The sequence below is a fragment of the Ursus maritimus genome, unplaced genomic scaffold (assembly GCF_017311325.1).
Source record: "Ursus maritimus isolate PB19 unplaced genomic scaffold, ASM1731132v1 scaffold_17, whole genome shotgun sequence".
NCBI lineage: Eukaryota > Metazoa > Chordata > Mammalia > Carnivora > Ursidae > Ursus > Ursus maritimus.
In genome coordinates, this window is record NW_024424119.1 from 52,162,250 (window position 1) to 52,175,724 (window position 13,475).

Consider the following 13,475-nt stretch of genomic DNA (forward strand, 5'->3'; position numbering starts at 1 on the left):
GGTAGGGCAAGTCACACCCCGGGGTCCAGCATGGCTGCCATGGCTGACTGGCCACAAAGGGCTTCCGGTTTCACACCCCACTGTTACGGTTGAGCCCCAGCTAATATTCTCATTTTTATATGGAACTATCTTACCTATTTAATTAAAGCAGTGACTTTGGTTTCCTTTATGTGTAAGAAAAGGATTGTATGCTTTTTGGTCTCAGCTTTTTAATCGGTCTACTCTAGTTATCACTGTGGTGCAGTCTTTTAAAATATAATCTCAAACCGCATTTGCTCAAGAGATGTGAAGACTTTTTAATTACTCTGGGAGCACATTTCAGCCGCTCTCTGAAGTCTGTTTTGATCCCTGTGATAGTTCCACGATTTCCCTTCTGAATTCCTTCTTTGGATGTTTCCTCTTCTCCTTCCTCACTGAGCGTGCTCTTGCCAAGGTCACAAAGACCTCATCGCCACCAAATCCGCTCCTAATCTTTATCTTCCAGGACCAGTCTGCAGCCTGGGCCCTGTGAACACCTTCTCTCCTCCCTCCGCGCCTGTGCCTCAGCTCTCCTGCCTCCCTGCTTCACCTCAGCTTCTTTACGGATTCTCTCTCTTCTGCCGAGTCCTCACATTTTGATGCTCGTCAGGGCTCCGTCTCAGATACTCTGCCCCCACTCCACGCTCCTTCTTGGTGATCTCTCCCACCCCGTGGCTTCATTACTGCCTTCGGACCGTGACTCACACATCCATGTATTCTTCCTAGATCTCTGTCCACGGCACGTGGAACCATTTGCCCAAACGCCCACTGGATGTCTCTCCTGGGACGGCCTGAAGGCGGCTGCACCTCAACATGTCCCAGACTGAACTCAGGTTGTCCCTCTTCCCTACCTCAAACCACTGAGGGAATGGTGCTGCTTTCTTTTCAGTTGCTAATTCCGGAAACCAGGAAATCTCCCATCCCCCACATCCAGTCTCTTAGCAAATCTTACTGGTTTTATGTCCTAGATAGATTTGACGGCTAGATGGCTCTTTATTCACGTGCATGCGCACATCAATGCCAGACAGCCTTTTGAGCTGTAGGGAGATAGATACTCGCAGACACGTGTATATATGCATGGAAATATACATGTGTGTTATGTATACTAACGCACATTCCACAACCACCTGATGAGGTGTTCCTACACCCATTTTACTAGTGAGCTAACTAAAGTTCAGAGAGATTAATAACTTGTTCAAGATTGTCCCCCCCACCTTATCCCAGTAGGTTGTATTTACCACGAAGTTCTGTTATCTTGGCTTGTTATGGCCTGTTCCAATGCCCCTCAAACTTTATTGTCCATAAAAGTCACTTGAGGGAGTTTGTTTAAACTTCAGGCCCTGATTCATTATGTCTGGGGTGGGCTGAATGGTGTGCAGTTTTTACAAGCTTCCATAATGAAAGTGACTTTAAGGTCCTTACATGTTTCTTTTTTGATCTCTTAAGGAGACAAGAAGGAAAAAAAAAAGAGCACAAGTGTTTGCTTCTGTGTACTCCCTTTTTTGTATGACATTTATGTCATTTCCTCTTTCCCTGAGTTTCTGGCACATCGTCTTGCCACCCTGACATCTCGCAGATTCCATTCCACCAGTTTTGATAAGATTACATCCAGTTTGTCAGAATGCTCAGCTGTAATTAACCTGAGTCTGGGGGCTTTGATTTCCTTAATGCCGTAAAGAGTTCTTTCCCAAATACTCAGCTCTGTCAACATGATCTTGATGATTTCAAACAAACAACCTTCAGCATCTCTCCTTTGTTTATGGAATAAAGCAGGAAACCGTTTAGCCTGACATTTAAGGCTTTCCCACGGTCTTTCTCCAGCCTGTCTTTGGAGCCTTTGCTCATATAGTCCGTGATCCAGCCGAGCAGGCCTTCACCCACCACTACCCAGGCCCCTGGGGCCTCTTTATGGCTCTCTTTCCTTCTAAAATACCTTCTTGAAATATGTGTCTGCCAGGTCTGTTTTCCAAGCAGCCTTACCTGAGTTCCCTATGGGAAAGTCATCTTTCACCCATTAGAACCCTCCATTTCTTGGGGCACCTGGGTGGTTCAGTCAGTTAAGGGTCTGACTCTGGATTTCGGCTCAGGTCATCATCTCAGGGTCATGAAATCGAGCCCCAAGTGGAGCCCTGCACTGGCCATGGAGCCTGCCTAAGATTCTTCCTCTCCTCTCTCCCTCTCCCCTCTCCCTCTGCCCTTTGCCACCCCCCACCTCCACCTCTCTCTCTCTCTCAAAAAAAATTTTTAAAAAAGAACCCTTGATTTCTTTACCTTTCTCTATGGCACCTGTCATTTTTTACACTGTAATTAGTTGTGGGCATTTCACCTTTTCTAGTGGGCGGGGCTTATGGTTCTTTTGTTGTGGTTGTGTCTCCAGTGGCACTGGCTCACCGCCAGAGGTCCAAGTATTAGCTAAAAGATCGGTTTTGCTAAAAATCTAGTGTCTGATAAGTTCTTTTCCTCTTCTCAGATTTTTTATATTACTTCCCAGTCTTTGTGTGTGTGTGTGTGTGTGTGTGTGTGTGTGTGTGTAAGCCAGCACACTTCTAAATATACTTCTCTGATTATAAAGGGAATGCATGTTCGTCATAGAAAACTTGAAATATACTGAAAAGCACAAAAATTAAATTCGTTTGTAATCCTACCACCTACAGGTAATAACTATTAAGATTTACTGTATGCCCCTTTAGAAATTAAATTTGTATACAAAATGGGTTTGTATATTTTATTGGTATCTTTATTTCAAAACAAAGTTTCATCTTTCTGGAGATGGAGATGCTCTTAGACAAACAACTTTTTTCTCCTCCCACCCGAATGCCTTCCTCCCTTGTGTCTGATGGCATTGGCTGTGACCTCCTGAACCATACTATGGGGTCCTTGTCCTGGAGTTCCACGTAAGTTTTTAGGCAGTACATGAGGGTATCTGTTCTCAATCGTTACATATCAGGGACTGTCTCAAGTAATGGCTTCCACAAGAATAACTTGACTGGTTTTAAAATTTCCAAATGATCACCTTTTTCTCTTAAAACTTGACAAATTCTGATCTGATACTGTATTCATTTCATAAGCCTGCAGTTGGAAATGGCCACAAACTGGATGGCTTAAAACAACAGAAGCGTGTCCTCTCACAGTTCTGGAGCCTGTAAGTCCAAAATCAACATGACACCAGGCCATGTTCCTTTTCAGAAGGTTCTAGGGAAAAATCCTTCCTTGCTTCTTCCTGCCTCCGGGGCTGCCTGCAATCCCGGTCATTCTTCCGGCTTGTAGCCCTCTCATTCCAGGCTTATTCAGAGGCCTTCCTCCCTGCATCCCAGAGTCTGCACGCCGCCTCTCTTGTCTCTTGTGAAGACACCAGCCATTGGATTTCGGTCCCACCCTAATCTAGTATGACCTCATCTTAACTTACTCAATCACATCTGCAAAGACCCTCTTTGCAAATGAGGGCACATTCTGAGATTCCAGGTGGACGTAAATCTGGGGGGACACCATTCAACCCAGCGTGGTCAGCTTCTGCCGTACGGTTCTGAACAGAAGCCCAGGGCAGTTTATTTCTTTTCTTGATGAGCTTTCCCGCCGGGATTTTTCTCAGATCTTCTTTACTCTTTTATTTTAAAATTTCCCGTAACTTCTCTGTGTGTTTCTCTTTTCATTAATTTTGCCTAAAACATCTCATCTCTTTGTTTTGGTTTTTTTTTTAAAGATTTTATTTATTTATTTATCCGACAGAGATAGAGACAGCCAGCGAGAGAGGGAACACAAGCAGGGGGAGTGGGAGAGGAAGAAGCAGGCTCATAGCGGAGGAGCCTGATGTGGGGCTCGATCCCAGGACCCCAGGATCATGCCCTGAGCCGAAGGCAGACGCTTAACCGCTGTGCCACCCAGGCGCCCCATCATCTCTTTGATTCTTAGTCCCTGGTCTTATGTCAGGGATGAATATTGTCTTCTGCTCTATCTTGGATTATTTCTCATTTTTCCTCCCTACACAACAGTAAGAAAGGTCTTTTTCTCTATCCTTTATAACTGTCTTTTCTTTCTCATTCTTTTTGTTTCATTTTGTTCCTTTTCATTGTGGGGAAGCATCTTAAGTAAAGAATATATTTACTGTTGCTGTCTTCTACAATGAACATTTTGCTTCCTGTCAACAAGGATGTTAATCCCGCATTTGCGTTTTTTGGTCCTCTTTTTTTAATCCCTTCCAAAAACTTTATACACTTGTTGCAAAGATCATGTCTTCTGTCTTATTGAGCACAACAACTGATTTTCTGAAATTTTATTTTGGTTTGAGTGTAAAAACATGGTGTGCTTTCCTTTCTAGTTTTCAAGACCATCTGTAGGATTTTTTTTTCGTAGCTCCCATGTTGGGTTGTTTTGGGTTTTTTTTTTTTTTTTTTTTTTTTTTTTTTACAAAATCTTCAAATAAAAACAAAGAGCTATTTGGACCTTGTATTTTTCAACAGACAGAATATGTGACTGGCCGTCGGCTCTCATTGTCCTTTTGGGTGCTGTAGCTTCTCCGAGCTGACCAGCCGAATGGCCAGTGGTTGTGCAGAGCTCCGTGATCACTGTCCAGCGTCTAGCTGGTGTTTATCTGGTGAAGCTCTGCTGGAGGGAGATAGGATGCTCTCCATGCTTGGCTTTGGCTGCTCTGAACCAGTGGCTCCAGAATTTATATGTATAGCACGAGCTGGGGTGGGGAGGGAGGGACAGATAGCAGTCTGGTTGGAAGGGGAGTATCGAAGTAATGTGTGCTCAGCTCTTTACCTAAGCTTGAGAAAATGGCCTCTGTGTGGATTAAAGAATACGATGGAGGTTATCACGAGGTTGAATCTTTCCCCATTCCAGTCACCCTTGGGCATCCTGGCAAAACTGTATGTACTCCCCAGGAAGCCCCGCTCCAGGACTCCTCCTGTCCCTCTCCCTACCTGGGGCGCTAACGTGACAGCAGCTGCCTTAAAATGCAGCACCCGTGCATGTAAGGGTGACTCCCGATATCGTATTGTCGTTCTCCATACAGACCCAACGTCTCTCAGCCAAGATGAGACCGCAGGGGGACAAATAAAGTGCCGTCCAGCTTCCTGTGCTGACCACAGATTTGCTCTGTGTCAGGCAACAAAGTCAGGGATCAAATGTGTTTCTCCATTCTTCTCCATCGGCCATAGAGTAAGTAGAAAATGTCCTCAGATCGTGGCCACAGGATGAGCAGTCTTTCTCAGACTCCTGCATTGTCCTCTTTCGTGCTGAATCTTCATGGGTATTTTACAGGGAAGCTGAGTATCAGGGACCAATAGTCAGATATTATTTTAATGAGGAAACCAAGACAGATATATTTTGAGATGGAGGGTCAAAGGATGGCACTCATCCTGACGGGCCTCACACTTCTCAGTAAAATAGGTGGAGAGGTCATCATCTCTGAAGAAAGGGTGTATCTGGACCGACCGACAAGGCAGAACCAAGGCGGGAGGTGTAATGGAACGTGAGAAAGGAACAGAGGAAGGAATTAGGGAGTGGTCGTGAAGGTCTAGCCAGGGTCAAGTAGCCTGAGCTGCTTGTAGGCCTAGTTTCTCGGAAACTGTTGTGTCTTTGAACACAGAAGAAAAAGAGAGAGAATGTCCTTGGTAGCAGGTGGTTGAGAGCTGGGGCTTGATGCGGGGCAGGAGGAGAGGTCGGCAGGACAGGAGACCCATATGTTGGGAAGCACAGCATTGACGTATTGACCACAGGCCCCGGCCCGAACATACACCTAACACGCCAAGGTGGGTTACAAGCTAGGTATGTGATAACCGAGCTATGCCAGTGCGGGTGAGCACACGTGCAGGGTTTTAGCAGTGGACGGCAAAGCCGTGAGGTAAGTGAGGTCATTAGATTTGAGAAAGCAGAGGACATGAGCTCAAGACAGCAGGTGAATCATTGTGACAGACGCTGCGTTTGCTGAGGATGGTGGCCAGGGATGATGAGAGCAATAAAGCATCTGAGCCCGGATCTGAGGCCTTGGTGGTTTTCCTTCAGTCAACATCCGTTATCCTGGCTGGACGACCTTCTGACCAACCCAGATATGCCAGCCGCCCCAGCCCCCAGGGCTTTTCCCTGGCCCTTGGCACAAGCAGAGTAGGATCAGGTAAAGAGAGGGAGAAAAGAGAGCATCTCTGGTCCCCACCCCTGCTCCTTGCCTCTCCCTGCAGGCAGCGGAAGTCACCAAGGGTGACCAGGACACGGGCCCAGGAGCCACACAAGCCAGTCGGGGGATGGCTCATTCTACCCAGCTTTAAGCCCATTGACCCAGGCTCCTGGCCTTTATTATTATTTTTTTTTTTTACTGAAATATAGTTAATATACAGTGTTATATTAGTTTCAGGCATACAAAATACTGATTCAGCAATTGTTTTTGATGGAAACATTTACACTTTCTTTCATCCCTTCTGAGCAGCGCTTTCGAAGTCAGGTGTATGTGTCTGTATGGGTGTATGTGTGTGTCTGTGATTTGCATAGACAGCGTCAGAAGGGTCTTCTTGACTCGTATTTGTGGTGAAAAAAAAAAAATCTTCCATTGGAAATCATTTCTCAAAGGCCCTGTACACCTTCTAGAATAGATTTCATTACAGCAATGAAAGCTTCTCCACTTCCCCCGGGCAGAGTTGGTCTCTCCAGCCTCTGACCTCCCCCAGCACCCCATTCTTTCTACTGTTGAGGCATTTAACTAGATTGTGTGGTGATTTATCTGTTTATATGTTTGTTTCTCTCCCACTAGGCTCTGGGCTCCTTCAGGGCAGCGATCATGCTGCATTTGTCTTTCTAAGTCCAACAGTTAGTATAGGCCCTGAAAAATAGGTTCTCACGAATGTTTGCTAGATAGACAAATGTTTAAACAGAGCTTCCAAGCATTTAAATTCAGCATTAAAAATAGTTTAATCGTACTAACTGTAATAATCAGAGCATTTTGTATTCATCATTTTGTTACTAGTATTAGTATATGTTGTTAGACATTTATTGAGCATTCCCTATGTCCAGGCACTGTTCTAGGCTCATTACATATTTTATATTATCGAATGTTCTCCATGAGCCTGGAAGTGGCTACAATCATTGTCCCTATTTTAGAGGTAAAGAAGCCAAAATTTAGAGAGGAAAAATTAAGTGATTTGTCCAAAGTCACACAACTAATAAGTATAGAACTAGATTTGAACCCGAGCAGTTGCGTGCCAAACCCACACTCAGAACCACTCATCGGAAAGAAAGGAGATGGGGAGGGTTGGGTGTACAAATTTGAAATACTGCGTTTTAAGATGTATCTTATTATTAACGTTTTGAGATTTTATCCTAGATTAAAATACTGTTTCTGTGACTTATATACCTGAACGTGACCTCTGTAGAGTGCGTGATAACAGAGGTCACAGGGAATCCTTGAACTGCTTTAGAATGGAAACAAACACCAGCCCAAAGAAACAAAGCAATTAAGTAGAAAGAGAAAGAGTCTTTTGTTTTTGAAAAATTATGTATTCATATTAACTTAGGAAATATTCTCACTGAATTGCCTATAATATTAAACGAATAATGATCTTATTTACAGTAGTTAATGACTAACATTTTATGCTTCCTGGTTTTTTTTTTCTTTTAAATTAATTTGTTAAATCATACGACTGGATATAATTGCTTGGATAGTGCTTTTTTCCAGAAATAAAACATCTAATACATTGAACACAGCTTAGTGTTAAATGAATCTGTTACACTTTGGCTGAGTTTGGACCAAAGCCTCTACTTGAGATATGAAATTTCCCTGAATTTCCACCATCGTTAGTGTATTTAACTAACTCTCAGGAGTTTCCGCCTGAGAAACCGATTCGATCCTGGTCACGCAGAATGGTCTCCATGTCCAGCCTGTCGCAGTGCTGCCCGACAACACTTCCTGTGGCTATGGAAGTGTGTGATTTGTACTGTCCAGCCCAGTAGCCACATGACAGTATTGAGCGCCTGAATGTCACTAGTGCTATTGAGGAACTGAATGGGGTTTTTTAAATTTTATTTTATTGTCAGTAACGTAAAATTTAAATGAGGCTCATGGCTACAGCACTGGATAGTGTGGGAACTCTGAAGGAATCCCTCCTGAGTCAAAAGATCATTTGATTTGCGTCCCCCGCCCCCATCTCTCTCTCTCTCTCTCTCTCTCTCTCTCTCTCTCTCAGATAGTCTTCCTCAGCACGGCCCTTCCTTTGGGGTATGACTGAATCGGAAATGTCAGACAAGATAAAAAAAATAAAATAAAAGTCCTGCCCTCTTTTCTTAGTATTACTGATGTTAACACCCTGTCCCTGAATTCTGCTTTAAAACAAATGCAAAAGGATTCTGCTGCTGTCTCCTTTGAGGGAAGGCTTGGCCGCAGCCAGCCTCCCTGTGACTGAGCCGGCTACCCCCGTGGGGACATGCCGCCCCCGCAGCCAGGGCCCCTCTGTGGGGCCAGTTCTCACTACTGCCCCAGTTCTACAAGCAGGTGCTGGTACTTCAGGTTTCTCTCTCTTCCAAAACCAGTTTTCATTATGTGTATTTTTCTGGAAAATGTCCATTTCAAGGAAGGTTCTGATAATGCTGCACCGTCTCAAGTAGCAGTCTGTCATGCTTCAAGAAATTTCTTTCTTCTTAGCAGTTATGTTTTCCTTATTATCACTCTGTATTCATGTTTGTTCTTTGCTTTTTAAAATCAGACTTGCTGGTGGTTTCTCGGCAGTGTTTATTGATTGTACTGTCTTTTTAATTCTATAATTTCTGCTCTGATCTTTTACCCCCTTGCTTTCCGTGGGTTTTGTTCATTGCTCTTTTGGGTATCTCCTAGAAGAAAAGTTGAGGCACCTTCCCCCCAAAGGGCCTAGCTCCCCACATGCCACCCGGGACTTGGACCATCTTCAAGTGGAGAGAATTAAGTCAAACAGCTGCCTTAAGGGAAATTGATCTGGCCATGTGTCCAGGGCATTCCGTCCTACAGAAGATGGCAAGAGCGTATTTTGGTGGCAGCCAGAGCTCTGCACCACATTGGAAGAGGCGGGGCAGGGAGCTTCTAGGTTACGTGGCATTGGACATTTAGATAGGTGCTAGTAGACATTATTTCATTCCTGAGTCGAATCTTCCGACAAAGGGACGAGTTTCGATTTTCTGTAGTTTTAATTAGCCAGATCACAGGTATGAGGAATAATAGAAGGAAAATTACTGACAGAAACAGCTTCTCTGCTGCATTAAAAGGACTTTTTTTCCTGCATTGTTATTTTTCTCATCCCCAAGTTCACTGGAGCACCGTCTCCTTTCACATCGGCTGGTGTACTAGTCCTCCCCGGGCCCCGGCCAGCACGGCACCTTGTGCTTTACGTAGCCAGCTGCCCGAAGCAGCTGTGAGGCGAGCCCTGGGACTGCCATTCGGCCAGCCGGCGCCAAGTCACTCTGCCAGCGCGACCAGTGAGTCAGTCACCTGCCCACCTACTGCCCTTACATGCACGCTCCCCTCAGCCGGGCCTGCCAGCAGCTGCCCAGGGTGCTAGCTGGGTGTGCTGGATCTGATTCCGTTACCAGCAGCCCGGCTTTCCCTTGCACGTGGTGATTCGGGTTCTTTGGCCTGTCCTTCACACTGGTCGTTCCTTTACGTTAGACCCAGTAAGTTCCCTTGAAATTGCTTGCATGAGTCATGAACCTCTGGTTTCCAAGACTGGCCTAGGTCTTACCCCGAATTTTATATTCCTTTGGTCATTTCGGCAGAAATTCGGCCTTCATCTAGTCACATATTTCTTATTTGGTAAGTGTTTAGTGGACATCTATACTGTGTCAGACAGGGTGCTTAGCTCTGGGGATGTGGCGGTGAGAAAAACAAGCCATCATGGTCTCCATGGGGCTTAGCATTGGGGCGCAGGGGAGCACATGAGGAGAAATGGCGGGAATCACGTGATCACACCAAGAAATGTAAACCACAACTCCCAGGAGTGCTCCAGCAGTTACACTGGGGTCATCTTCCCAGGCAGTGAGGTCTGGCAGTGAATGTGGGGGACGAGGAGGAGGTCTTTTTTTTTTTTTTTCTTTTAAAGATTTTATTTATTTATTTGACAGAGAGAGAGCACAGCAGGGGAAGCAGCAGGCAGAGGGAGAGGGAGAAGCAGGCTCCCCAAGCAGGGAGCCCGATGCGATGCAGGGCTCCATCCCAGGATGCTGAGATCATGACCTGAGCCAAAGGCAGAGGCATAACTGACTGAGCCACCCAGGTGCCCCGAGGAGGAGTATTTTAGGGGAAGATGGGAGAGGGTCTTCTGGACAAGGGAGTGCCATGGGTGCCCATCCTCTGGTGGGAAGGAGCAGGGTGCTGGGACAGAGGCGGGACTGTGGGACAGTCAGATTTGTAGTTTGCCGAAATTGCCCAGTGGTGTGCAGGTCGGGTTGGAGATGGTGGGCGGGTGCATCAACCTGTAAGGAGGCAGGTGCAGTCATCCGGGTGAAAGATGCCAGTGACATGCGTGCGGATGGTGGTGGCGGAGATGGGAAAGGTGCGAGAGTCAAACATGTCAGCCTGAAGCCCAAGTTCTGTGCCTGTGGGCTTCAGATCAGAAGGGGCCAAATTCCTTCCAGCCATCAGATCATTAAACATGTTCTTCCTTTCTGCTTCTTGAACCTTTTAAGCAAAAGAAGCGATGAACTTCTCATTCTAATCTCACCACAGGAAAGGGCATCATTGCCTTTGCCTGGCAGTGTCTGGAATATAGTGGTGGACATTTTATTTTTGTTAGGTGAATGAATGAGTGAATCAGTGAATGACTGTCGGCTCTCCTCCCAAGCCTTTGAGTCCTGGTTGAGACTAGCTACAGTGTCCCAGCCCACCTCTAATTCAGGGGAGCACGTGTCCCCTTATCTCTTTATACACCTGTGTCAGGTGTATCAGTTGATGGCAGCTCTCTTTTCTCTCCAGAATTGACCTCAGAACACTTCTCCCAAAGCCCTTGAGGCAGCCTACGCCAAGAACACTTGACTTGAAACCTATTTGCTGTAACCTGTATTTTAATATTTTAACAGACAGTGAATAGAAGCTCACAAGCAAAGAAGAAAATGGCACTGAGTCCTCTATGCTTCCCCTGTGAAAATGGCAGTGACCCCAGGAGACCCACATTCATCTTGCTCTTGTACTCGAGAATTGGCCTCTCTAAACTAGAAACAGTCCACCAGACCTCACTCCTGACATTAACTGCAGAGCACGGAGGTCCCCGGGGCCGCTCTCAGGTTCAATAATTTGCTAGAAGGGGACTCACAGAATCTGGTGAAGGCTGCTAGGCTGGCTTATGGTTTATTACGGCAAAAGGAGATCGATTAGGATCAGCCAAGGGAACAGACACGTGGGACAGAGTCCAGGAGAGTTCCGCATGCAGAGCTGCCCAGTTGTCGTCTCCCAGTAGTTTCATAGACAGCACTTAACCCCTCCTGGCAACAGTGACAGTCCATGCACCGGGAACGCTCACCTGAGTCTTGGTGTCCACAGGCAGATCTGATATGGTGTAACCCAAAGCACCCCCCGCCCACGAGTCATGTTATTCTCCTGTGTGGCTCGAAGACCCAGGTAAACAGACACGCCTGCCAGATATTCCCAGGGCTTAGAGATGACCTCTCGGAAGCCGAGAGCAAAGGCCAGACCTCTCTTGGGCAGGGTTGAATTCTTTGACCACACAGCCTCTGTTGCTCGTCTTCAGTTTACCGACCATGTAATAATCTGATGCCATAAACAGCTAAACATACACGTAACAATATTTTTATTTGTTTCTAAAAAGAAATGATTTTGCAGGATAAAATTTAGGTTGAAAACCTGGGCCTTTTTATGGGCATTCCACAGAGGACGGTTAGGTGGGGTAGCAGTTAAGTGAAGATGACGGGTTTCTGGAGTCTGGCTGCCTGTGTTCACATCCCAGGCCTCCCAGGTGCTAACTAGGATGTGACTATGGCTGGTTATTTTACCTTCCTCTGCCTCAGTTTCCTTACTGGGAGATGAGAACGATGATGGTACCCACCCATATTGCTATTTTGGGAGTTAAATGAACTAACACTTGTGAAGGCCAAAACATAAACCGCTTCTACAAGCACTCAATAAATATTACATACTGGTTTTTTTTAATTTTATTTATTTATTTGATAGAGAGACTGCGAGAGAGGGAACACAAGCAGGGGGAGTGGGAGAGGGAGAAGCAGGCGTCCTGCTGAACAGGGAGCCTGATGTGGGGCTCGATCCCAGGACCCTGAGATCATGACCTGAGCCGAAGGCAGCCGCTTAACTACTGAGCCACCCAGGCGCTCCAATATTACGTACTATTATTTCTATATTTATCATGGAAAAGATTTATCAGCCTTTGCAAATAATTTTCCTTGGGAAGTTTTGTAGGGTTTCCCCTGGTTTTTTTCCGTTTTCACACCTTCATATCTCTTAACATGAGTGAAAATAGGAGATAACCATCTTTCTTAAGAAATTGTATTATCTGTTTTACCAGGTAAGTCTTGAGTTAGAGAGGTAAGAAGTGTCCTCCCCCAGGGCAAGCTCATTCTAATGAATCTGGGAAATGGAAATTCTTGGCAGATCTTGGCTACAAATCGTGGGCAGATTTAAAGGTTAAAAAAAGACCTGTCATTTTCCCAAGTTGCTGCTGAGAAATCTAGGAGATTTGGGAGAAAATAAGTTAAATCTCGAGTCAGTAATTTTAGGACTGATGCGCCAAGCCCCGATCTCACTCATCTCATCCTACCAGTGAGCTCCTTGAAGACTGTCTGTTTGCAAGCATCATGTTGCCAGAGCTCAAATAGAGCCTGCCTGCCTTGGAAGGGGCTAATTGGCCTTTTGGAGACCATTTAAAGCTGAATGAAGCACAGGAGCTTTCTGTGATGTTAGTAGAGCCTTGAGTTCATGCCAGCCATTAATTGTTTTTCGGGCTTTCCTGTGAAGACGGCCGAACTTGAGACTTGGCTTTCGGTTCTGCCATCTGTGAGCTGCACTTGTCCACATGTGATGTGTATTAAGATTGTTTTTCCAGGGATCATCGCTTTGATATTTCTCAGTATTGGAATATGTTCACATCTAGATTTTATTGAAAATGTTCGCATTTAGATTTGATGCTCTTGTTTTCCTACTCTTGTGGGTTGGGGGGACCTCACTCTTCAGCTTCCTAAAGACTGTGGACACCAACTGTGTGAGGGCTTGGCTGACAGAGCTTCAGAAAGACCATTAGCTTCTAGGCTGGGCCCTCCAGCTGTCGTTGCATTTGGCTTACTTATAGGACAGATACAGACAGACAGAAGAGGCTTTGCACATGGTGACCCAGCTACCTAACTAGCACTCTCTTATCCCCTAGCTTATTTCCAGTGATGCTGATGGAGCCATCCAAAGGGCTGGAAGATTCAGAGTGGAAAATGGCTCTTCAGATGAGGTAAGGAAGCCCCACCCCACCCCCGCATTGTCACCAAGCACA

The 13,475-nt window shown here is 45.7% G+C and overlaps 1 protein-coding gene across 1 annotated transcript in view; it reads left to right on the forward strand.

Annotated features, from left to right (window-relative positions):
* The window catches only part of GARNL3 (GTPase activating Rap/RanGAP domain like 3), a 104,921-nt gene that overhangs the window by 11,001 nt on the left and 80,445 nt on the right, over positions 1–13,475 (forward strand). The window contains exon 2 of the mRNA XM_008698748.2: positions 13,359–13,433. Within this exon, the coding sequence (XP_008696970.1) occupies positions 13,359–13,433 (75 nt within the window). The remainder of the gene's footprint in view (positions 1–13,358; positions 13,434–13,475) is intronic.